This window comes from Bombina bombina, chromosome 6 (genome assembly GCF_027579735.1).
Source record: "Bombina bombina isolate aBomBom1 chromosome 6, aBomBom1.pri, whole genome shotgun sequence".
NCBI lineage: Eukaryota > Metazoa > Chordata > Amphibia > Anura > Bombinatoridae > Bombina > Bombina bombina.
This window is the reverse complement of record NC_069504.1, coordinates 951,860,765-951,887,718: the sequence shown is the minus strand read 5'-3', so window position 1 is coordinate 951,887,718 and position 26,954 is coordinate 951,860,765. Positions and strand designations below refer to the sequence as shown.

At 35.2% G+C, this 26,954-nt stretch overlaps 1 protein-coding gene across 2 annotated transcripts in view; it reads left to right on the top strand.

The window, feature by feature from the left end:
- SLU7 (SLU7 homolog, splicing factor) overlaps nt 1–24,404 on the top strand; it is a 60,967-nt gene extending 36,563 nt beyond the window's left edge. For both annotated transcript variants that reach the window (XM_053718590.1, XM_053718591.1), the window contains exons 8-16: nt 730–861; nt 1,060–1,157; nt 4,773–4,840; nt 5,976–6,115; nt 6,708–6,869; nt 7,525–7,629; nt 8,612–8,683; nt 11,314–11,421; nt 20,945–24,404. In XM_053718590.1, coding sequence (XP_053574565.1) covers nt 730–861; nt 1,060–1,157; nt 4,773–4,840; nt 5,976–6,115; nt 6,708–6,869; nt 7,525–7,629; nt 8,612–8,683; nt 11,314–11,421; nt 20,945–21,124 — 1,065 coding nt within the window. In that variant the 3' untranslated portion in view covers nt 21,125–24,404. The remainder of the gene's footprint in view (nt 1–729; nt 862–1,059; nt 1,158–4,772; nt 4,841–5,975; nt 6,116–6,707; nt 6,870–7,524; nt 7,630–8,611; nt 8,684–11,313; nt 11,422–20,944) is intronic.
- The last annotated feature ends 2,550 nt before the right edge of the window (nt 24,405–26,954 follow it).

The window sequence follows — 26,954 nt, the reverse complement described above, 5'->3', positions numbered from 1 at the left end:
AGGGGGCTGTCAGAAGATGCTTAGATTCAAGGTAAATCACAGAGGTAAAAAGTGTATTTCTAAAACAGTGTTAGTTATGCAAAACTGAAGAATGTTAAATAAAGGTATTTATCCTTTTAAACAACAAAAACTATTTTGTTGACTGTCCCTTTATCATTGTCTGCTCTATCTGAATCATGAAATAAAAAAATTGGTTTAGTATCCCTTTAATTATTATTGCATCTGAATTGCTGGGTTACCATAGCTACTCTAATTTGTGTATGTTTAAAGAGAAATTAAAGTAAAACATGCATATGAAAAAGCACTGTGTAATATGCTATTTTTCTTTCCTGTTTTAAAGTTAACGCTGTTTATGATAAAAAAATAAATAAACAAGAAGTGAAGGTTTGTACACAACTAGTCCTTGTGGCCGTTGGCTCACTGTCTAAAAGCCGCCTTAGTTCTATTGGGGGACAATGACAAACGTGTAAAATAAAAACTATGATGTATGTTAAAATAACTTCCATTTAGATGCAGTAAAAGAAAGAGAGCAAAAAATAATTGGTCCTTTTTAAATACACGTTTTACTAAACATTAGGTGTACTAGGAACAATAGCCACACTCCACTCCATTAATTTAGAGATGCATAAAAAAAAAATACAAGGTTCTGTTTATTTATTTATTTTTTTACATTTTTCCATAGCTGCAATATTTTTCATTTTAAGATATATATTTAAATGCCCTTTCCAGGAAAGAGATCATAACAGTGAAGACGAGGATGAGGATAAATATGCAGATGACATTGACATGCCTGGACAGAACTTTGACTCCAAAAGAAGAATTACTGTCAGGAACTTGCGTATCCGTGAAGACACCGCCAAAGTAAGATTTCTACATTACTGTCTGTGCTTCATTTCCATTTAGATGGTTATGCAATAAACCCACACTGTAAATTGGTCATTATTAGTCAAGATCTTGGATTCACCAATATGCACTAAACTGTAATGCTGCTATTTTGTTTAAAATTGTAGCTTCTTGCTTTTCTCCCTAACACATGCAAAATCTTTTTTCCTATTTCAGTACTTACGGAACCTTAATCCAAATTCTGCCTATTATGATCCCAAAACGAGAGCCATGAGAGAGAATCCATATTCTGATGCAGGAAAGAATCCAGATGAGTATGTAAACACCCCCCCCCCCAAAAAAAAACCCTCTTTAATATTAAAGGGACACTGAACCCAAATTTTTTATTTTTGTGATTCAGATAGAGCATGAAATTTTAAGCAACTTTCTAATTTACTCCTATTATCGAATGTTCTTTATTCTCTTGGTATCTTTATTTGAAATGCAAGAATGTAAGTTTAGATGCCGGCCCATTTTTGGTGAACAACCTAGGTTGTCCTTGCTGATTGGTGGATAAATTCATTTTAGATGCCTTCTTTTTTATATAAAGATAGCAAGAGAAAGAAGAAACATTGATAATAGGAGTAAATTAGAAAGTTGCTCTATCTGAATCATGAAAGAAAATTTTTGGGTTCAGTGTCCCTTTAAGGAAAAACCTGTTGTTGTTTTATAGAGTTTGTTGTGATATTTTATGTTCCATTAAAACAGTTATTCCACCCATATAGCATCTATGGATTATTACAAGCCTATGACACTAGTGTGGATGTTTAAATCTGTGAGATTTAGAAAGCAAATGGCTAGATAAGAAGTTTAGCATAGCAATAAACTTGTGTAAGCCAATGGCACCACTCTATGATAAATTGCTGCCTTTATAAATCATTATATTTTGTCCAAAAGTTATTTAGGCTATAAGGGGCTGTTTATGAATTCAATACGCATTACAAATCAGTATAGGGCTGACCGAGTACAATACAAAATGTAATTAAAAGCATTAAACTTATTTCAAAGAATAACACATTAAAAATGGGTGTATTACTTTTAAAGTGATAGGTCAAAATTAAAATGTGCACAGATTCATTTTAATTTGAAATAGAAGCATTTTTGCATTATACTTCCATTATTGCTGTTTTTCTGCAGCATACACCCATATGCTAAAAGGGCCTGTGCATCAGTATTCAGACATTACACCTTCCCATAGAGTCAGCAGTGGCTTTTATGACACAAATAAAGTCTTCACAGAAGCAATAGACACCATTGCCAGCTTTCTGAGAAAGGCATGGTATTTGAATACTGGTGCATGGCCCTCACAGGATATGTGCGTATGCCACTAAAAAACAGTAATAACTAGAAGCATTTTTGCTAATGCTAAGTATACTGCAAAAAATGCTTTATTTTAATTTGAAATTAAAATTCTCTTATCCACAATTAAAATTTTACCTTTCTATCCCTTTAAAAACATTGATCAACTTTCCTAGTACTTATATTCAGTTAACTCCAACTATTATTGCTTGTGTGTTAAAGGTTAAGTCTACTTGAAAATGTTTGTTTAAAAAGATAGATAATCCCTTTATTACCCATTCCCCAGTTTTGCATAACCAACACTGTTATATTAATGCACTTTTTACCTGTGTGATTACCTTGTATCTAACCTCTGCAGCCTTATCCCAGATAATTTGACAGACATGCATTTTAGCCAACCAGTGCTGACTCACAAATAACTCCAGGAGAGTGAGCACAATGTTTTTTTATATGGCACGCATGAACTAGCGCTGTCTAGCTATGAAAAATTGTCAAAATACGGCCTTTAATTTAGCATATGAGCCTATCTAGGTTTAGCCTTCAACAAAGAATACCAAAAGAACAAAGCAAATTTGATGATAAAAGTAAATTGGAAAGTTGTTTAAAATTGCATTCCCTATTTGATAAGTGAAAGTTTAATCTCTACTAAACTTTCCTTATAAGATTAAGATTTTATCAGGTTATAGGTCTAAATACTTACATAAGAGGAATAACTTATGAATATTATGTAAGTGTATCTAGAACATTACATTCAAGCCCCCATTTATTTTATTGTGAGGTCTAAGAAGGCCAAAAGTATGTCATTTATATGGTTAAGATTGTACAATTATAAGTCCAATTGTCAAATCATGTTTTTAAAGTAATACACCCATTGGTATTGTTTCTTTTTCTGTCTTTGAATAAAGTTTTTTTTTTTTCAAATTACATCAGGATACACATTATAAATACAATAAGGAAACACAGAGAACAATAGTGTGTTATTCGTATTCTAGAAGTTTAGCGTAGTTGATTGTGTTATTTTACACTTGGCTTTGTGCAATCAGTAGTGCTATATATATGTGGAATGTAAAGTGTCATGGGTATATGTATTGGTTAAATCTCATATTACCAGGAAAATATATAGCAAAGGTATAAACTCCATTACCTGAGTGGAAGTATTAGGCTAGAGCAACTTTACACTTTTGCTCTATCCAGCAGGAATGTTAGTGCAAAGCCTAATAATTGAATTCAAGTGTTGCACTAATGTGCTAAATAGCTTTCAGCATTTGTACTATCTAACATGAATTAGGGTAGTGTGCACCATACTATTCTTACGTCATAAATATTAACCATTTGACTTGATAGCAAAGCGAAAATACCGGCAGCATGGATTGTGTGCCAGTGTTATTTATAAGTTAGCTCTTCCTGTTGGCCTTTAACAAGCTGGAGAAGTATTATTTAAATTACAGTTCAAGTCACTCTTGTAGATTGGATTTATTCCTCATTTGCTATATAAACCAGTTTAAAATGACCTGGCTGTACTATGTTTTTCCCTTTTCTACTCATTTGCTACTAGAGAAGGCTGCAACATATTACACCATTGTAAGTGTCTGATAACCAAGGGATTCATTTAATAAACTTAAACTGACATAAAACAAGTTGGGATAGAGACAAAATATAATATGTACTTTAATTAATTTACCTGCAAATTTATACTGCAGTGCCTCCCCATTAACCCTTTCTTTTTAGTTTTTGAATTGTAAAGCTCCAACTCCCCCCACACATTTCCTTCTATGGCTGTATGAATGTGTGTGTGTGTGTGTGTGTGTGTGTGTGTGTATATGTATGTATGTATGTATGTGTGTCTGTGTGTGTTTTGGGAGAATACAAAAGTGCATAGGGATTATCTGCTGGAGCATGCCTAGAAGCTGTGAACTTAGTTGAACTACAATGCCTGTGTCTAAACACTGATAAGGGTGGGTGGAGTTGGCTGCTCCAGGCAGCTTAACTATGTTATTCATTTTGCTTATTTTTTTAAAATACTTGCCAGCAATTTTTAAACAATTTTTTTTTTTTTTAATGTAAACTATTTTTTAATTAATTAGCCCTTTTAGAATATGCACATATCTAATCCTGTGTTATGTCCCTTTTAAAGGGATAGGAAAGTCAAAATTAAACTTGCATGTTTTAGATAGAGCAAGTCATTTTAAGACACTTTTAAAGTCACTTCTATTTTAAAATGTGCTTTGTTCTCTTGGTATCCCTTGTTAAAAAATAATACGCACATATTCTACACTAGTGGGAGCTAGCTGCTGGTTGGTGCCTGCACACATTTGTCTCTTGTGATTGACTAGATATGTTCATCTTGCTGCTAGTAGTGCAATTGTGTTCCTTCATCAAAGGATAACAAGAGAACAAAGCTAATTTGATAATAGAAGTAAATTAGAAAGTTGTTTAAAATTGTATGTTCTATCCAAATCATGAAATAACATTTTGGGGTTTCCTGTCCTTTTAAAGAAATGTCAGTTCATATAAGCAACAAGCGTTCTCTTACAGTGACCACATTTTATATATTTTACTGATCTAACCCTGTTCTTCACTTTTCCTTACAGTGTCAGTTATGCCGGAGATAACTTTGTCCGTTACAGTGGGGCGACAATCTCAATGGCTCAGACACAATGTTAGTATATTTAATATTAATTCTTATACTGAATTATTGATGTTAAACCTGAGTAAAAATAGAGAAGGATCACAAAGAAGTCTGGTTCGTTAAAAGTGTCAAATTACAATTTGCGTTACCTGTGTTTGTTACAGAATTACACTTTAAAATGTCACTGTGAACATCTACACGGATACACAATATATAACTCCTTGTGTCAATGTTTGTGATCATTTGTATTTTTTCTTGAATATTTGGTTACATTATGCTTATTTTAAGAGGACATGAAAATCCAAATTAAACGTTTATGGTTCAGATTAGGCATGCGCACTTTCAGATAGGTGGTTGCGTGTAGCCACGGTTCATTTATTTTCAGAGCCATATTTATTCATCTAACAGTGCAACACAAAGACCTGTATTTGCACAGATCTCTGAAAAGAGCTCAGTGCCGCTATCTGCCAAATGTCAAATATCTGAAAGTGCACTTGGTTATCTAGCTCAGATAGAGCATACATTAAAGGGACAGTGTACATCGATTTTCATATACGTGCATGTAATAGATACCACTATAAAGAAGAATATGCACAGATGCTGAGCTAAAAATCCAGTTTAAAAATTTACTTAGAAACTCCCAGTTTAGCACTGTTAATGAGGTTAGGCTGGGACATCCAGTGAAAGGGGCCAGGAAAGCAGAAAGAGCGAACACTCCCCCTTCCCTGCATATGAAAAGACAGAATACACAAATAATAGCAACACAAATCTGTAGACCTGGGGCTTGGTTAGGAGCCTGGAAAAAAATAAGCAAAACTATACATTGTTACAAAAACACTCACAGATGGGCTATATAAATGAATAATCTACAAAACATTTATGCAAAGAGAAATCTAGTGTACAATGTCCCTTTAAGTGACTTTTCACTTTACTTCTATTATTAAGTTTACTTTGTTTTCTTAGTATCCTTTGAGGGCACACAGTTATATGCAAGCAAAAGTGCAGTAATATTAGGGTTATGTCCCTTTAATAATTTTAAGCTCTCTAGGGAATCGGTTGACTCGTATAAAAATGATACAGGAAATTACGGCATCATGTGTTTGTGTGGCACTGTCTTTATGTTAAAACTCAAATGTGATTATTTTTTTTTTTTTTTTTTCCTTAGTATTTGCCTGGGAAGCATATGAAAAGGGTTCAGATGTTCATCTCCAAGCTGATCCAACCAAATTAGAAGTGTTGTGCAAATCATTCAAAGTAAAGAAAGAAGACTTTAAGGAAGACCAAAAAAAGAGCATATTAGAAAAGGTATATTACATGCATAAAGCCACAGATTATAATTAAAGGGACATTCCAGTCTAAATTTAAATGCACATAGATGAATTACATGATTCTTTTAATCTGACATAGGCTGTTTCCCATAAAGTTACATAAGCATTAACAGCTTTCCCCTGACAAATTCAGTTTTGAATATAATAATCTACTACTAGCTTTTCATAAACTACTTTCTTCATTGTAAATTATAGCCAATTCATCTACCCCTAGTGGCACTGCCACACATTTGGCAGATATATATATTGTGTGTAGGTGATTCCTGGTTTCTAATTGCATAAGTACAGCTTACTGATTCCCTGTATCATTGTCTTGGCTTTGTGGTAGAGAATATACAGTCAGAGATCTCAGCCTGGCTGCAACCACAAGTCCTGATGAGGGGGGAAGCACAGTTATTATAGATATGCTACTCTGGCTGTTTGTATGATCTGCTGCGCATGATGCATAAAGTATATCAAAGGGCCAATCAAAATTGAGAATTTTCTTAATCCGCCCTATATTTTTTTGTCTGGTGCTATTGTAATAAATAGTTTCAATTGATGTTGTTATTTTCTATCAACCTTTGCAGTATGGAGGACAAGAGCACTTAGACACTCCACCTGTAGAACTTCTTTTAGCCCAGACAGAGGATTATGTGGAATATTCCCGCCATGGTACAGTCATAAAGGGGCAGGAGAAAGCAGTTACCCGTTCAAAGTATGAAGAAGATGTTCTTATCAGTAACCACACGGTAAGTGACGGGCATCAGATTTTCCTTTCTAGTTATTTTAAACAACCCTAGCCAGTTCCATGTTTTTATTCATTTGCTAAAGCATACATGCTTGCCAGGCATTGTAAAGAGTATATTGTTCTAAATTTAAATTCTACATCCAGCATTTTTAGGATTAAAACACACACACATTAAAGGGACATGAAACCCAAAATGTTTCTTTAATGACTCGGAGAATACAATTTTTTAAAAAAGTTTCCAATTTACTTCTATTATTAAGTTTGCATTGTTCTGATTTTCTTTGATGAAGAGATAGATAGGTAGTCTGCACATGTCTAGGGCATTACAGTAAGTAGTGCTGCCATCTAGTGCTCTTGTTAATATATAACGTTGTTGTAAAACTGCTGCCATATACTGCTGCAGGCACGTGCAAACTCCTGAATTTAACTCTGCTTTTCAACAAAGGATACCAAGAAAACAAAGAACATTTGATAATAGAAGTAAAATGGAAAGTTGTTTTAAAAATGCATTTTCTATCTGAACATTTTGGGTTTTATGTCCCTTTAACTACATAATCTGTCACTATATAGAAAGTATGTACAACATATTGTAGTCTTTTCAGATCCAAAACTAATTTTCTATTAGTCTCAATGTTTGTTTTTTCTCCCTTTTCTAGTGCATATGGGGATCCTACTGGAAAGATGGCAGATGGGGATACAAGTGCTGTCATTCATTTGTCAAAATGTCTTACTGCACTGGGGAAGCAGGCAAAAGCTTTGGAGTAAGTTTCTATGAAATTTCATGTCAGTCCTGTGACAGTTTTAGAGCCTGTAAGAAATATACAAATGTAAAACTGCAGCAGAAGTTTAGAAATAGTCAGACTTGCATGTCACCAGGTGTAATACTGATAGTTACATGGAACCAAAAGCAGGCTTATATAGTACTGGTTCCATCTTTGAACCTATTAATACTTTATGTATTTAAATACTAAATGGGTGTTGTGCTTGCTTTTCAAAGAATGATACAAAATTGGAAAATGGGCCTGTACATGGCTGATCAGGTTTAACCATAAAAAACTGAAGTTGGATAAAGCTAGGGAAACTTGGATTTGAAAATATTTAGGATTTCTTGTATTCAAGCTAACAAACAACATTCAATACTCCCAGCTTCCTTTTTTTCCATATTAGTTAAAGCTATACTTCACATTCAAGCTAAAGCTTTACAAATGATTTGCATGTTATCAGAAGTGTGATTCTCTGATATTTATGTATCCAAAATCATAGCTCAAAAACTTTAACAAAAAATGATGGACTTCTGGATTTTTTTATTTTAAAAACAGATGTATTCACCTGGACTTTTACATTTTTAAATGGGTTAATAAAGAGGCACATTATTTATGAATATACCTGTAGGATATCTCAAATTTGTAGGCTGTAATGTAAAATGTTAACTTTTAGCATTTAGCAATATATACAGTATTTTTATATTATAATCCATTCACTATAATTTCATTGGCTAACCACTAATTAGGTATTCTAGCTCCCTCTTCACAGTCATAAAATGTTACTATATCACCATAATACACAACATAAATTTACATAACATATATATATTGCATAGGCACACCCTTGCCTGTCTCAAAACACAATTAAATCTGTCCCACAGATATTCTTGCCCTGTGTATACTGTTTCCACAGTCTTTCCCTTATGTTGCAACTTATTAATTGTTCTAATCTGTTTATTTTTTTAATTTCACATGTTAGAATACTGATTTATGTGAGGACGATTTGGTGCAAGAAGAGGAAGAAATGTCCAGGCCTAAGACCTTAGTAGAGGTAAGTTTTAAATAGGTAGGATACTTTAAAGAGGATAATTCTGGCTTTATTTTACACTAGGAAGTAGTTTTGGTTATTGCAAAGAATTTTGGGTTTAGGAGAATCTGGACTTGAAAATTAAACATTTTGCTTTTGATTTGCCATTGTATTTGTGTTGCATTTAGAAAAAGAATTAGAACTATGATTGGTTTCTCATTACTAACACAATTCAGGACTGTTTGAAAAAGAAATAGGTTTTGTTCATTATAACAGAATACAAATAAAGCAATACTCCTTTCTGACATAGGGTAACTGGGTTGTGACTGCCACACACTCAGGCATAATACGTCTAATGTGGTCACTTGCTGAGTGATTAGATCTCCTGTTATTGTGTGCCATCAGTTTGACATAGTGGTAGAACACATTTTGAAACTGTCGAATTGCTTAAAGGGACACTTAACCCAAAATTTTTCTTTCGTGATTCAGATAGAGCATGCTACTTTCTAATTTACTCCTATTTAAATTTTTCTTTGTTCTCTTGCTATCTTTATTTGAAAAATAAGGCATCTAAGCTATTTTGGTTCAGAACCCTGGACAGCACTTGTTTATTGGTGGGTGAATTTATCCACCAATCAGCAAGAACACCCCAGGTTGTTCACCAAAAATAGGCCGGCATCTAAACTTACATTCTTGCTTTTCAAATAAAGATACCACGAAAATGAAGAAAATTTGATAATAGGAGTAAATTAGAAAGGTGCTTAAAATTGCCTGCTCTATCTGAATCACGAAAGAAAAACATTGGGGTTCAGTGTCCCTTAAAAGGGATATTAAACAGGGCTCCTTTAGTAAAAACAAATATATTAATTCAAAGTAAATAAAATAAAAATATATAATTAGCACTTAGAAATTCTCAGTGTAGCCTCCGCTCCTAGTGTTTTATGAGCAGAGGATTTTTAAAACCTAACTTTTCATTTTGTCATTTATGGCTATGAGTGAATCCGACTCCCTGTTATCTAGTCTGTTCACTAGCCTAGAAGTTTTATGACATCAGGCTAAGACAAAACTTCCTGCAACGGCCTCCTCCATGTAGAGCTCAGTGTAAAAAAAATAAAAGGTAAAATTAATTTAAATAGATGAATAATACTTATTGCAAATGCTTTATATTAAGTACAAGCAACTGCTTAGTGCTTTTTTATGACAACAATGAAACATCCCTTTAAGGATCTGACCAGGAGACCAATGGGCAAAAAGGAAATGCTCTAATATGTTGGTTTTATTATTGTACATTTGCTTGCATGTAACTGTGTTTAACTTCTGCAATGAGATTATTAAAGTCCGCTCCAGAGCAGCAATGCACTACTGAGAGCTAGTGGAACACATCTGGTGAGCCAATAACAGGCATATGTGTGCAGCCACCAATCACCAGCTAGCTCCCAGTATTGCGTTGCTGCTCCTGTGCATACTTAAGTATGCTTTCAACAAAGAATACCAAGAGAATGACGTAAACTGAAAAGTCTCTTTAAGCGGACATTAAACACTAAATCCATTTTGTAAACTTTATATTGAGGTTATTCTCTGCCCCCCTCTAGTCATTGGAGCCACAATGTTGAAATCCGACATTCACTGCATTCCAGTGCTTACATGTTTACACATGTGGCAACTCTCCTTCAGATACCTGACATGTAAACTAGGTTCCAAAATTCCAGCACCTATAATTAGAGGGAGGTGAATGAATTGTATTTAGTGTTTAATTTTCCTTTTAAATTGCATGTTCTTTCTGAATTGTTAAAGTTTTTAAAATTTTGACTTCCATGCCCCTTTAATGATGGTTTAGAAAGCAGCATCATTTTGAGTTCTGGAACTCTCCCCATCCAAGAGAGTCATAGGCACCATTTGGCAAGAGATCTTCCAGGAGGCATTAATAGATCATGCCACAAACCAAGTATAGGGGAGCAATAGTGTGAATATTTCTTACAAACCTGTTTGTAACTATAAAAGTAAAGCCAAGCAGAGCTGAAGTCATAGTCAAATACACAAGAGAAATTAACCATTGGGAATAACTGTTTTTTTTTTTTATTTTGAGGGAAAAAATATTTTTTTAAATAGTGTGACATCAACTGCTATATGTTTTAATAGATTCGCCTGACCATTGAAAAGGGAAAGTTTTTTTTGTTTTTGTTTTTTGTTGTTGTTAAAGAATTGTGTCATCTAAACCAATGTTTCTCAACCACGGTCCTCATGTACCCCCAACAGACCAGATTTTCATTATTGGTGAGAGCAGGTTAGTAACCATGGTGTTACTAATCAGCTGATTACTTCACCTGTGCACTGGTTCAGCTATAATAAAAACCTGGCCTGTTGAGGGGTACTTGAGGACCACGGTTGAGAAATACTGATCTAAACCAATGTAAAGGCTACATTTTTCTTTTGTTTTAATTTAGTTTTATTGACTTGAGTAGCTATATCTATGAATGAAAATGGGGTTAGTAAGTTTAATGACTTGACTTCTGCAAATGGCCCTAGCAGAGTGATTTGGATAAGGCAGAGATCCCATTAGCAATGGAAAACCTAAGGTGCTCATTGTTATATTTTATATAGTGACAACTAATCCTTCTGAACACCTTTTCTTTGTTTCTTTTTTTGTGTCACAGATGCATCAAGAAAAAATGAAAGACAAAAAGAAGAAAAAGAAGAAGCATAGGAAAAGTGGTTCTGATAGTGAGAGTGAAGATAAGAAAAAACAGGAGAAACTAAAGAAGGTAGGTTGGTAACTGAATAGGAAGGATTCTGGTATATCTGTTTTAAGTTGTTTAATTTAAATAAGATGCAGATAATGGTTCAAATGGGAAGCAATATTAGTTTGTATTTATCTGGAAAAACTGAAGGACTTTGTTTTTTTTTATTTTTTTAAACCTTGAAATAAATATATACATTTTTATATAAAATATTTATCCCGAACATCCTTTGCTAAATGGTAAACCTACATTAGAATGAGTGTTTATAGCTGTTTTGGGTATTCTCTGGCCTTGTAATGGTTTTCACTTACACATTTATGAGCGTAGTCTTTCTTACAATGAAAACAGAGAGGGGGGGGGTCGCACCCAAAATTGGAATTTTAAAGGTTTACTTATATCAATGTGCCAACAGTCATAAAAAATATTATATAAGAAAAGAATCTATGATATAAAATCAACGCTTAAAGTATGACACAGGTTGCACCAGAGCTAAAGAAATTACTTTTTTTGTGTGTATACTGTATATAACTTGTGCACTTCTGGACCTATGTGAAGTTGGCACCCCATGTTTGTAAAAACTGAATTAAAATATACCATTCGTTTGTGCTACGTTTGTGCTGATTTGTGCTGCAAAAACCAACGTTTGTGCCGGTTTGGTTTAGGAGATATTGCACATTATTTTTTTATGAAACCCCGCCCACTTTGCACCCCATGTTATGCAATTTTAAAAACAAATATACCATTTGTTTGTGCTGTGTTTGTGCTGGTTTGTGCCGCAAAAACAAAGGTTTGTGCCGGTTTGGTTTCGGAGATATAGCGCATTATATTTGCTGAAACTCCGCCCACTTTGCACCCCATGTTATGCAATTTTAAAAACAAATATACCATTTGTTTGTGCTGCGTTTGTGCTGGTTTGTGCCGCAAAAATGAACATTTGTGCCGGTTTGATTTTGGAGATATAGCGCATTATATTTGCTGAAACTCCGCCCACTTTGCACCCCATGTTATGCAATTTTAAAAACAAATATACCATTTGTTTGTGCTGTGTTAGTGCTGGTTTGTGCCGCAAAAATGAACATTTGTGCCGGTTTGATTTCGGAGATATAGCGCATTATATTTGCTGAAACTCCGCCCACTTTGCACCCCATGTTATGCAATTTTAAAAACAAATATACCATTTGTTTGTGCTGCGTTTGTGCTGGTTTGTGCCGCAAAAACGAACGTTTGTGCCGGTTTGGTTTCGGAGATATAGCGCATTATATTTGCTGAAACTCCGCCCACTTTGCACCCCATGTTATGCAATTTTAAAACAAATATACCATTGGTTTGTGCTGCGTTTGTGCTGATTTGTGCCGCAAAAACTAATGTTTGTGCTGTTTTGGTTTCGGAGATATAGCGCATTATTTTTTATGAACCCCGCCCATTTTGCACCCCATGTTATTCGATTTTAAAAACAAATATACCATTCGTTTTGTGCTGATTTGTGCTGCAAAAACTAACGTTTGTGCCGGTTTGGTTTAGGAGATATTGTGCATTATATTTTAATGAAACCCCGCCCATTTTGCACCCCATGTTATGCAATTTTAAAAACAAATATACCATTTGTTTGTGCTGTGTTTGTGCTGGTTTGTGCCGCAAAAATGAACGTTTGTTCCGGTTTGATTTCGGAGATATTGTGCATTATGTGTACATCAGTGACGTGCAGTGACGTCAGAGGCTGGTGAGGCAGTGGCAGGATACGCCTTCATTCTTTAGATATCCTTTGTTGAAGAAATAGCAATGCACATGGGTGAGCCAATCACATGAGGTATCTATGTGCAGCCACCAATCAGCAGCTACTGAGCATATTTAGATATGATTTTCAACAAAGGACATCAAAAGAATGAAGAAAATTAGATATTAGATGTAAATTGGAAAGTTATTTAAATTTGCATATGGGTTTCATATGGGTTTCATGTCCCTTTTAAATGGTGTCTTGGAAAACTGGTCAACTTAGTAAATATCTGATTTTAGTTTAAAGGGACAGTCTAGGCCAAAATAAACTTTCATGATTCAGATAGAGCATGTAATTCTAAACAATTTTCCAATTTACTTTTATCACCAATTTTGCTTTGTTCTCTTGGTATTCTTAGTTGAAAGCTTAACCTAGGAGGTTCATATGCTAATTTCTTAGACCTTGAAGCCCACCTCTTTCAGATTGCATTTTAACAGTTTTTCACCACTAGAGGGTGTTAGTTCACGTATTTCATATAGATAACACTGTGCTCGTGCACGAGAAGTTATCTGGGAGCAGGCACTGATTGGCTAGACTGCAAGTCTGTCAAAAGAACTGAAAAAAGGGGCAGTTTGCAGAGGCTTAGATACAAGATAATCACAGAGGTTAAAAGTATATTATTATAACTGTGTTAGTTATGCAAAACTGGGAAATGGGTAATAAAGGGATTATCTATCTTTTAAAACAATAAAAATTCTGGTGTAGACTGTCCCTTTAAAGGATTTTAACAGAAACTCTTGCCAGATAACACAATGCTTGCTCTGATTATGAGATCTAGAAATCCATGCCCATTAAAATATGTTTAAAACATACTTTTTACTTTAATGCTGCAAATTATGCTTATAGATTCTTTCATTACATAAGGGATGAGCGTCAGAGGGGGAGGAAGAGAGACAGAGAGAGAAAGAGACCATGGGGGAGAACAACACATAAGGAGAGAGATGGATAGATAGAGAGAGAGACACACACACACACACACACACACACACAAGGGGGGGGGGGGGCACTGCATTTTAAAGTAATAAAACAGCAGAGCTACAGAGAGTTCAGAAAATTAGTCTATAATTTAGTGTGAAGTACAGAGGCAAGCAGCTAAGTTAGTGGGTGTAAAGTTTGAGTAAACAAAATACAAAAACGACCCTGCTGTAAAAGAGTAAACAAACACTAAACCACATTCATTAAATTATCATTTTCACTAACAGAATCCCTTTCAGTAAAATCTTACTTTAATAAGATGTGGGTGAAACACTGCTCTCTGTGCCTCTCTCCTGCTCTGGAAGGATTCAGGAAGTGACAGTGGCACATTCCACTGCACTTAGAGGGGAAGAACAGAACTCTCTTTTTCACTTTAGCAAAGCTGGCAGCTTCACAGGACAGCAACAAAATATATGAAAGTTGTTTTTTTCCGTTTTTGTTTTGTTTTATATGATTTAACATCCAGCCCCAACCCTATGTTCCACTTACTAATGCCTCTCGCTGGATTGGTTCAGCCCAAATAGGACTGCCTCAAATAAGCAGTTATTGGGCCATGCAATGATCTTAACCACTTGCATCCAGTAGATGGCGCAGCATGTTGTATAATGGTGGGCAGATCTGCTTGTGCCTCTTCATTGCACAACATATAGCTGTGAGAAAAAAAAATGCTGGAAAAAAAAAATTACAATTTTTTTTTTAAAGCCAATAAAAATATATATATTTTTGCCCATATGAGAGGCGAAGCACTGCCTCACCTGCCTCTAGTGACTGCACATCACTGGTGTACATATACTGTTTGATTCAAAAGTATTATCACAACTACGTTTGTAAGTACAAATAGAATTATAAAACTTTGGGGTATACAAAAGAAAAGATGTGACTTCCACACCAGAAAAAAATATTTAAGAACATATGGGTGAGATTACATCCCTGGCAACTGGAAAAAAAAACCTGTTTCAGTTTTCTATGCAGCGCAGCAGTGTAGCTGCTCAGCGCAACAGTCTAGTTACGCTGCATAGAAAACTAGTGAGACAATTTTTTCCCCATCGCCAGGAATGTAATGCCCCCTAAATGTTTAAAAAAAAAAAAAAAAAAAAGCGACTAAAAAAGAATTGACTTATATAAGAAAACTTGCTTGAGTGCTTTTAAGCGCTTGTTAAATCTAAGCAAGTTAATATTGGGCTGTCTGTGGTTAACATGACATTACAGGCGATTAATATGGCAACAAAGAGGTTAAATTGGCTAAAGGAGGTTTATTAGGCCTACTGGGGTTGAAGAGGGCTTTACTGCAATTTAATTGAAAATTTCATTTTTCAATTAAGTAGTGGGTTTCTACTTATTCACTTTGCAGTTAAATTACTTAAAGGGACACTAAACCCAAACATTTTCTTTCATGATTTAAGAAGAGAATACAATTTTAAATAACATTCCAGTTTACTTCTATCTAATTTGCTTCATTCTTTAGATATCCTTTTTTGAAGAAATAGCAATGCACATGGGTGAGCCAATCACACGAGGCATCTGTGCATCTACCAATCAGCAGCTACTGAGCATATCTAGATATGCTTTCAGCAAAGAATATCAAGAAAATTAAGCAAATTAGATGATAGAAGTAAATTGGAAAGTTGTGTACAATTGCATGCTCTTTTCTAAATCATGAAAGAAAAAATGTGGGTTTCATATCCCTTTAAAGGGACACTGAACCCAAATTTTTCTTTTGTGATTCAGATAGAGCATGAAATTGTAAGCAACTTTACTCCTATTATCAAATTTTCTTCATTCTCTTGGAATCTTTATTTGAAATGCAAGAATGTAAGTTTAGATGCCGGCCCATTTTTGGTAAACAAACTGGGTTGTCCTTGCTGATTGGTGGATAAATTCATCCACCAATAAAAAAGTGCTATCCAGAGTTCTGAACCCAAAAAAAATCTTAGATGCCTTGTTTTTCAAATAAAAATAGCAAGAGAATAAATAAAAATTGATAATAGGAGTAAATTAGAAAGTTGCTTAAAATTGCATGCGCTATCTGAATCACGAAAGAAAAAAACTGGTTTCAGTGTCCCTTTAAGCTATGGTTTGGGCTTCTTCCAATCCATTACTCTTCAATAACCCCATGTATGCCGTATAAACCGGTATGTTACCATGTTAATCCTTTAATGCCCAGGGCCGGATTTACATTTCGGGTGCACAGAGTGCACTAAACAGAGCACATCCCCCTTGTTTTCTGTTACCGGCGGCTTCCGTGGTGCCAATGAAACGCCTGCCTGTGCTGGACAGACTTTTTTATAGGCAGCCTACACCGAGGTCCCTCTCTGCCCCCACGGAAGCCGCCGGTCATGGAAAAGAAGGAGGTGCGCTCTGAATAGTGTTCTTTATAGAGCACACCCTCCTTGTTGTTGCCGCTGTTCTGTCAAATTAATTGACAGAACACCAGCAATTAGGCACGGCTCCCCTCTATGGAGGGCGCCCGTGGGCACATGCCTACTCTGCCTCATTACAAATCTGGCCCTGTAAATGCCACAATATTAACCCTCTTACATTTTACTTTCTGGTGCAGTGTTAAAGGGACAGTATACACCAATTTTCATATAACTGCATGTAATAGACACTATTATAAAGAATAATATGCACAGATACTGATATAAAAATCCGGTATAAAACCATTTAAAAACTTACTTAGAAGCTTCCAGTTTAGCTCTGTTTAAAAGGTTACTGGAGCACCCATTGCAAGTGTGAAATATCCGACACTCCCCTCCCCCTTCCTTTGCATATGAAAAGACCCTTTACACAAACAGAAGCAAGGTGGAGTAGGTATACTTCGGTATTCTCCTAAAACTTTGGGGCTTGGTTAGGAGTCTCAAAATCAGAGCAATGTTATTTAAGAATAAGCAAAAACTATCAGTTTTAAAAAAAAAAAAAAAAAAAAAAACTTTATGGGCTATTTAAACAGATGATCTACAAAACATTTATGCAAAGAAAAAATGAGTGTATAATGTCCCTTTAATCACTGGTGTTCTATATTCGTTTTTGCGGCACAAATCAGCACAAACACAGCACAAACAATCGGTATATTTTTTTAAAAATTGAATAACATGGGGTGCAAAGTGGGCAGGGTTTCATTAAAAAAAAATGCACTATATCTCCGAAACCAAAACGGCACAAACTTTCTTTTTTTTCGGCACAAATCAGCACAAACACAGCACAAACAAATGGTATATTTGTTTTTAAAATTGCATAACATGGGGTGCAAAGTGGGCGGAGTTTCAGCAAATATAATGCGCTATATCTCCGAAACCAAACCTGCACAAACATTCATTTTTGCAGCACAAATCAGCACAAACGCAGCACAAACAAATGGTATATTTGTTTTTAAATTTGCATAACATGGGTGCAAAGTGGGCGGAGTTTCAGCAAATATAATGCGCTATATCTCCGAAACCAAACCGGCACAAACATTCATTTTTGTGGCACAAATCAGCACAAACGCAGCACAAACAAATAGTATATTTGTTTTTAAAATTGCATAACATGGGGTGCAAAGTGGGCGGAGTTTTCACAAATATAATGCGCTATATCTCCAAAACCAAACCGGCACAAACATTCGTTTTTGTGGCACAAACCAGCACAAACGCAGCACAAACAAATGGTATATTTGTTTTTAAAATTGAATAACATGGGGTGCAAAGTGGGCGGGGTTTCATAAAAAATAATGCGCTCTATCTCCGAAACCAAAACAGCACAAACGTTTGTTTTTGCAGCACAAATCAGCACAAACGCAGCACAAACAAATGGTATATTTGTTTTTAAAATTGCATAACATGGGGTGCAAAGTGGGCGGAGTTTCAGCAAATATAATGCGCTATATCTCCGAAACCAAACCGGCACAAACATTTGTTTTTGCGGCACAAATCAGCACAAACAAATGGTATATTTGTTTTTAAAATTGCATAACATGGGGTGCAAAGTGGGCGGAGTTTCAGCAAATATAATGCGCTATATCTCCGAAACCAAACCGGCACAAATGTTCGTTTTTGCAGCACAAACCAGCACAAACGCAGCACAAACAAATGGTATATTTGTTTTTAAAATTGCATAACATGGGGTGCAAAGTGGGTGGAGTTTCAGCAAATATAATGTGCTATATCTCCGAAACCAAACCGGCACAAACATTTGTTTTTGCGGCACAAATCAGCACAAACGCAGCACAAATGAATGGTATATTTGTTTTTAAAATTGAATAACATGGGGTGCAAAGTGGGCGGGGTTTCATAAAAATAAAGCGCTATATCTCCGAAACCAAAACAGCACAAACGTTCGTTTTTGCAGCACAAATAAGCACAAACGCAGCACAAACAAATGGTATATTTGTTTTTAAAATTGAATAACATGGGGTGCAAAGTGGGAGGAGTTTCAGCAAATATAATGCGCTATATCTCCGAAACCAAACCGGCACAAATGTTCATTTTTGCGGCACAAACCAGCACAAACGCAGCACAAACAAATGGTATATTTGTTTTTAAAATTGCGTAACATGGGGTGCAAAGTGGGCGGGGTTTCATAAAAAAATAATGTGCAATATCTCCTAAACCAAACCGGCACAAACGTTGGTTTTTGCGGCACAAACGCAGCACAAACGAATGGTATATTTTAATTCAGTTTTTACAAACATGGGGTGCCAACTTCACATAGGTCACTTCTGGATGTTTCAGATTAATTACAGATACCAATAATACTGTGTATCAACCTAGCAGATTGCAACAAAGTATCAACAGATAACAGCAATTGCTGCTAGTAAAAACAAGGTAAAAGCTTGAAACACATTCATATGCATAAACACATAGAGGGTTAGAATCATTGCTACACAGAGCATATAGTGCCACAGCACACTCTCAAAGTAGCAAACATATCAGTCTATTTAGAGTCCTTGGGCACTTAGTGTTAACACACTCCAGAATCCTCAAACTGTGGGAATGCAAGCTGGCAAATGCTTATCCGGTTTCATAGGGTTACTGCAACTTTAAAGAGTCAGTGTAAACAGGACTTTACTTTCTTTTGCAAAACAATGCAGACAACGCTGCCTCCACTTGTATGCTTACAACTCCTCCGCTGTCATGAGAACAGGATACCTTATAATCACTGACCATACGGTTGACGTTTTCATCCCTGCCTGTTATGCCTGGATCACTTATCTGTGTGTGCAGCTCCTTGTAGGTTTCATCAAAGCCTTGCAGCTTGTGGTTAATCAAACATTACCCCAGAGTGATGCCAGAATGATGCATTTTGCTCCTCTCACAACTGAGCTGGCTTAGGGCTTCATCAGATGAAGCTGATATGTTTGCTGTGGCACTATGTGCCCTCTGTAGCAATGATTCTAACTCTGTTTATGCATATGAATGTGTTTCAAGATTTTACCTTGTTTTTACTAGCATCAATTGCTGTTATCTGTTGATACTTTGTCGCAATCTGTAATTGCAGTATTATTGGTATCTGTAATTAATCTGAAACATTCAGTGCACACGTGATATATACACAAAAAAAAAGGAATTTCTTTAGCCCTGGTGCAACCTGTGTCATACTTTAAGCGTTGATTTTATATCATAGCTTCTTTTCTTTTATAATAATTTTGTATATTTTTTTATGTAGTCTTTCTTACCCTTTACATTTCTGCATTCTTCTTTTCGGGGGGGGATTGGCCAATAACAAGTGAAGTTTACATGCTTGTTAAAGGACACAGAAATTATTTAACTGACATTGAACTTGCTGGACATAGTTGTTTAATAGTGTCAGTCTGAACTATTAAAACCTTTCCCACTTGAATAGTGTAAATCTGAACTTTTAACCCTTTTCTGCCTTTAGAAAAACTTTTTTAAGTGGCTTGACTATTGATTTTAATTTATTTTTTGCTGCCCCATCATGTGTTCCTTCATTTATACATTTAAAAACGACTGCTTGTGGGTTTTTTTTTTTCTGTTTTGAAATAAATTTAAAAGAATTACACTATATATTTTTTTTTATGTTCTGTCCTAATTCAAATGCACATGTCTAATAGTTTAATGTAGTTTGAGTGACCATTTAACAATATGTCATGTAAAGTGCATGTTTTACTCTCCCTGGGTGCCTGTTTACCTTATATCCTTACTCTGCTCATTGGTACTTTTGCTTTTTTTTTTTTAACTCCTCTTTGTGGTCATATTGGTCACTGGATGAAAAGGAAAATGTTTACAGCTCTTTTGAGGGATAGGGACATTGCCTACAGCAACATAAGCATCCATTAGAAAAACAAAAAGATGTTTTAAAATACCCTACTTTAGATACAGTGTCCCATTAATAGTAGCTCAAAAACCGCATGTGAGAAGAAATATAAAATCAGTTGGGATTTAAAATCTCAAAGCTCCGGAGTGGGCAGAGTCCAGTTTGATTTGTGTCACCTTCACTTGCATGGAAGGTTTTTTACTTTTTACATTCTCCTTTCAAATATGGCCTTATTTTTCACTTAGGATGATGGTTTGAATATGAAATAATTACACTGGTTGATTGCTCTTGTGATGTCAGATACAGTTATTAAATCATCTTGTTTTGCTTGTGTGTTTTTATATAGCGTAAAACCGCACTTTTAAAATTCAAGTTCTGCTGTATTTATTTATTACTTACAATTATATTTACTGTATTGGTGATGAAAAGAACTTAGGTGGTTGTAGTTGACAACCAACTTTTAATTTGCTCTCATATTGTTGTAATGACTCACTAAAATGTATAAACTGATCATTGTGTTTGTTCTCCCCATCATCTCAATTTTAGGCCCTGAACGCTGAGGAAGCGCGCCTTAAACATGTCCAGGAATTAATGCAGATAGATGAACGCAAGAGGGCGTACAACAGTGTGTATGAGACACGTGAGCCTACTGAAGAGGAGATGGAGGCATACAGAATGAAAAGACAAAGGCCTGATGACCCAATGGCATCTTTTCTTGGACAATAGAAATGTAGCGAAAAGCATTCAAATTTCATGCATCTTCCACTTGTATTTAACTTTTGTAGATATCTAAAATAAATCCTTCTCCTATTGAAAGTGCTCCCCAAGGACATGAAAAGTATTATCTGTTATTTATGCGTTCATGTATAATTTTTTTAAATGTGTTTTTTTTTTTTTTTTTTTTTTTTTTTTTAAATGAATGGTTCCATTCCTGTATTTCTTCATTCTGGTTTTGCAATTACAATACAGGAATGCACTCTGCTCTTAGTCATACAGATGGTGGTATTGTGAGTAAAAAAAAAAAAGACTGGTGGATCGGCAGCCACTATACTGGGGTGGGGGGTAAAAAAAAAAGATAAGCAAGCTTTTGGAAACATAAAGGGTTAATTTAGCAAGGAAAACAAAGGGGAGAGCAGGTACAATAATAGTAATAGAAAGACTTTCCGTTTGAGCTTTCTACCCAGGAATGTACTTTATAGAAAATATAATCTTTCAGTGAATGCTCCAGATTTACCGCAAGGGCAACATTACTTTGTGAAGTCCTGTGATAGTGTTAATATTTGATAAAACTGTTTTAAACTAAAATATTTTCAAAAGGACTTTAAACCTTTATCTCAACAAACACTGCTCCTTTTTCCACTAATCAAAAGAAACGCTCACATGAGACAATACAATCTATATGCATGCTCAATTTCATACAGTTTGGTGAATCTGGTTTTGCTGTAAGTTTGATTTAAAGCATCTCTTCTGCGAGTAGAACTTTATGTGCTGCTAAAGCACATGTGATTTCTTCTGCTGTCCTGTCCTTGCATTAAACTAATTATACTGTAACCCAGAGTGATGAGAAAACATATCAAATATTTGATTCATTCTGGATTTTAAAATTGTAAAAGATGACTTTCCAAGTCAAACATTATAGTTAGTGTCCCACTACCTAATTTGAGCAAGTAAATGACAAAACATAAACCTATTAATGTTAACAACTGTTCCGATGTAGACAAATTGAAACCACACGATCGTGCACACAATAGCGAGATTTCAATTATTGGATCGCGTCTGGGGGGCGTCCCTACAACCCTAGGAACGCCCCCAAGACCGCGATCAAGTCCTTACTGCACAGAAGGCTTCAGGACAGTCGTTAGTTATGACGTTCTATTCCGTCATAACGGCTTTAAAGCCCAGTGTAAAAAAAGCTCTGGTTTCATCACGGACTTGTATCCATATTCGTAGTCAAAGGTTTGGTAACTCAGGATACGATTCTTTTTGCCTGGTTTCGTATACTGTAATAACAGCTGTGTTTCCTAGCTTAAAGGGATAGTAAACCCAATTTTTTTCTTCCATGATTCAGATAGAAAGTTGCTTAAAATTGCATGCTCTAATTTACTCCTATTATAATTTTTTTTTTGTTCTTTTGCTATCTTTTTTGAAAAAGCAGGAATCTAAACTAAGGAGCCGGCCCATTTTTGGTTCAGCACCCTGGATAGCGCTTGCTGATTGGTGGCTACAGTTAGCCATTATTCCGCAAGTGCTGAACAAAAAATGGGTCCGCCTTCTAAGCTTACATACTTTCTTTTCAAATAAAGATAGCATGAGTAAATTAGAAAGTTGCTTAAAACTGCATGCTCTATCTGAATCTTGAAAGAAAAGTATGGACAGTCTACTCCAGAATGGTGTTTAAAAAGTTAGATAATCCCTTTATTACCCATTCCCCAGTTTTGCATAACCATAACTGTTTATATACACTTTTTTTCCCCTCTGTGATTACCTTGTATCTAACCCTCTGTAGACTGCCCCCTTATTTCAATTCTTTTGACAAGCTTGCATTTTAGTCAATCAGTGCTGACTCATAACATTATGCTCACTTATGGAGTAATTTATCTATATGACACACATGAACTAGAACTGTCTAGCTGTGAAAAACTGTCAAAATGCACTGAGATATGAGGCGTTCTTTTCTTATTCTTTTTGAAAGATAAACCCTTGAAGAACAAAGAAAATGTGATGATAAAAGTAAATTGGAACGTTTGTTTAAGATTTCATGTCCTCTGAATTATGAAAGTTTTTTTTTTTTTGACTAGACTGTGCCTTTAGTTAATCTCAAGTCCAAGGATCTGAGGTAAATATAGGCAGTGTTCTTCCACAGGGCCTATATAGTGGGTGCACCACCAAGCTAAAATGTAAGACAATATTAAAGGGATAGTCTAATCCAAATGTTTTATTGCTTAAAAATACGTAATAATAAGTTTAATACCCATTCCCCAGTTTTGCATAACCAACACTATTATATTAACCCCTTAATGACCACAATGTACCCTGTATGTCACTGGTCGTTAAGGGTTTTTTCCGGACTTAATAGCACAAGTCTAGCAAGAACACGCTATTAATGCCCTCCCTCCAGCAGGCTTAGTGGAATAGAGCAGTCTCAACGCTGGTGGCAAGATCGCACTATAAAACAATCAAGTCACAAAAAAAGGCCAGTGACATACAGGGTACGTCGCTTGTCCTTAAGGGGTTAATATACTTTATACCTTTGTGATAACCTTGTATCTAAGCCTCTGCAGACTGCCTCCTTATCACATTGTTATTTACAGAATTGCATTTAGCTAATTAGTGCTGACTCAATAACTCAATGGGAGTGAGCACAATGTTATCTATATGGCACACATGAATGAGCAGTGTCTTGCTGTGAAAAGATATAAAAATTCTCTGAGATAAAGGCGGCCTGCAGGGGCTTAGAAACGGGCAAATATTTAGAGGTTTAAAGGATATAAAGTATATTAACATAACAATGTTGAATTGGTAGTAAAGGTGTTATCTATTTTTTTTAAACAATAACAATTTTGGAGCAGACTATAGCTTTAAGCTAACTAGTTAATAAAGGTTTTTAATTTGTGTTGCTCAAATTATCATGTTATCAATTTATGTTAAATTATGCAATTTGTGCTTTGGATAGCTTAAGTAACATTTATAAATGACAGAAAATTTTATAATATTGCAAAGTATTACACTGCCCCACATGGCTACTTTATAAGGTCACCCAGCTGGCAACTTTTCTGTGGAGAACACTAAAAAGAAGGTTTATGAAACCTAGTTGGTCTGTTCCAGTGCTTCTCAACATTTGCAAGTTTATAGTATGTGGATGTAAGTGATCTAAAACTGTAGTGTAAGAGTTTAACACATTTACTTTGGATCTATAAAAAATGTCTATGGCATGATTAAGGGTTAAACACCTGAAACGTTGCCTGTCTGTTTGGATATCCATGTTTCATTAAACTATTGATGGTCACTTTGTGGTGCTGTGGGATTTTGTTCTACCTTATATAAAAAAATATATAGACATGATGACATATTTTTTTTATTTTATTTAAAATACAGTTTTACTGACTGCTGTTTCAGTCAATCGTTGTACAGGCAGGGTAATACGTTTGATGCATCAGGTCAATAAATATATGTATTCTCATTTCGGTGCCAGGTTTTGGTTGGGAAAAATGTTTGAATCTAAAGGATTTGTCTATTAGTAGAAATGGTTTTCAAATTCATTCTGAATTTACATATAAATTATATAAAATAAGTTTTTTTTCTCCTAATGACCTTAAAGGGACAGTCTACACCAGAATTTTTATTGTTTTAAAAGATAGATAATCCCTTTATTACCCATTTCCCAGTTTTGCATAACCAACACAGTTATAATAATATACTTTTAACCTCTGTGATTATCTTGTATCTAAGCCTCTGCAAACTGCCCCTTTTTTCAGTTCTTTTGACAGACTTGCAGTCTAGCCAATCAGTGCCTGCTCCCAGATAACTTCACGAGCACAGTGTTATCTATATGAAATACGTGAACTAACACCCTCTAGTGGTGAAAAACTGTTAAAATGCAATCTGAAAGAGGTGGGCTTCAAGGTCTAAGAAATTAGCATATGAACCTCCTAGCTTAAGCTTTCAAGTAAGAATACCAAGAGAACAAAGCAAAATTGGTGATAAAAGTAAATTGGAAAATTGTTTAAAATTACATGCTCTATCTGAATCATGAAAGTTTATTTTGGCCTAGACTGTCCCTTTAAGATAAGTCAATGAATTAAAAAATGGTTCCTTGTGATACCCAATTGCATAATTGTATTGATGTTCCTTATGTAGGAATATTGATTTTTTTAATGCTACACAGAGATTGAAGAACAAAACGGTCATGGAATCTTTCTATAAAGCTAAAAAATGAGCCAAAAGACTGGTTACTAACAAATAGAGTAGAAATTAGATTAATGCCTTCAGGACGGGGGCAAGTGTTGAAGATTGGAAAAAAAGTACCGATCTTAACAGCAATTACATGATTTCAACACTAGAATTGGATCATGGGGGACTGCCTAAGATTCAAGGCAGGCTGCCCCCCTCCCCCAGACAGAGTTTCCTTTGGCTAAAAGCAGGAGGGTTCAGGACGCCAAAAAAGTTAGTAAGTCCAGTATGAACTGTTTCAAAGCCTAGTGCTTTTAGAATGGAATGGAACATCATAACGGCGTGTAGGGGTTAAAGGGATGTTATAAAGTAAATATGTGCTAGACATAATGACGTATTATAAGCTAAGATTAGCAATACATCTATATGTAGATGTATTTTTTTTACAATTAAATTAGTTTAAATATTACTCAGTGGAATTAAAAAACTAACATTTTTTAGAGTTCAATTACAGGAAAATGGGAGAAAATAAATAGGGAATGTATATTGCGCAGTTTTTTGAAATACACATAAATATTTATTTAATGTAAGTGGCAAGAGTCCATGAGCTTGTGACGCATGGAATATACATTCCTACCAGGAGGGGGCAAAGTTTCCCAAACCTCAAAATACCTATAAATACACCTCATACTTCAGTTTTACAAACTTTGCCTTTGTTGGAGGATGGTGAAGCAAGTCGTGCTTGATTTCTTCTGTGAAAGGCGCTTCTATGCATTTTGAAGCCCAATTCCTCTCAAAGTAAAAGTTTGAGTGATGTGATGGGAGTATTGCCTGATGATGCCATGTTTTCATTTATGGGAAATCTATTCTAAGGCTGTCTGTAAATTCGGTCGTGGGGGATTTATCTGCCACCTCCCTTTACAGATCGACATTATACTCCTCTACCATTACCTCTGCTGATATGTTTCAGTACTGGTTTGGCTGTCTGCTATATGTGGATGGGTGTCTTCATGTAAGTATATATCTTTTTAAGACACTCTCAGCTATGTTTGGCACTTTGTATTTTAAAGTTTTAATATATATTGCATATATTTGCCATGAGTCAGGTTTATGTTTATTTCCCTTTGCAGTCTAACAGTTTGAGCATGGAAAATTATGTTTTGGGAGAAATTTAGTAATTTTTTTCTTACCTGGGGTTCCAGCTTGTTGTAACTTCGGTCTGTTTTTTTCAAAAATTTTGCGGGCTAATTAGGCTCGAATGATGCAAAATACTTCTATATATTGCGTCATTCTTGACGAGAATATTTTTGGCGCGGAGGTTGCATTTGTTGTGATGCGAGTCACGTCATTTCTTGCGTCTTTAGTGCCACAATTTTTTTTGCCGCAAAGTCGCGCCTGTTATGACATGAATCGGGTCATTTCCTGTTAACTTTGGCGCCAAAAGTTTTTTTTTCTCTGCATTTGCGTCATCTTTGTTGGCATCGTTGTTGGCGCCAAAAAAATTGTTATATTAAGTCTCTACTTTTGCTCTCTGCTTTCATTTGTTACAGAGGGCTATGATGTTTGCTTTTGTTTTGCATATAAGTATTTTTTCATAAGCATTTTTTCCCATTCCTGAAACTGCTATTTTGAGGAAATAGGATATTTTGTTTAAATGTTATTTTTT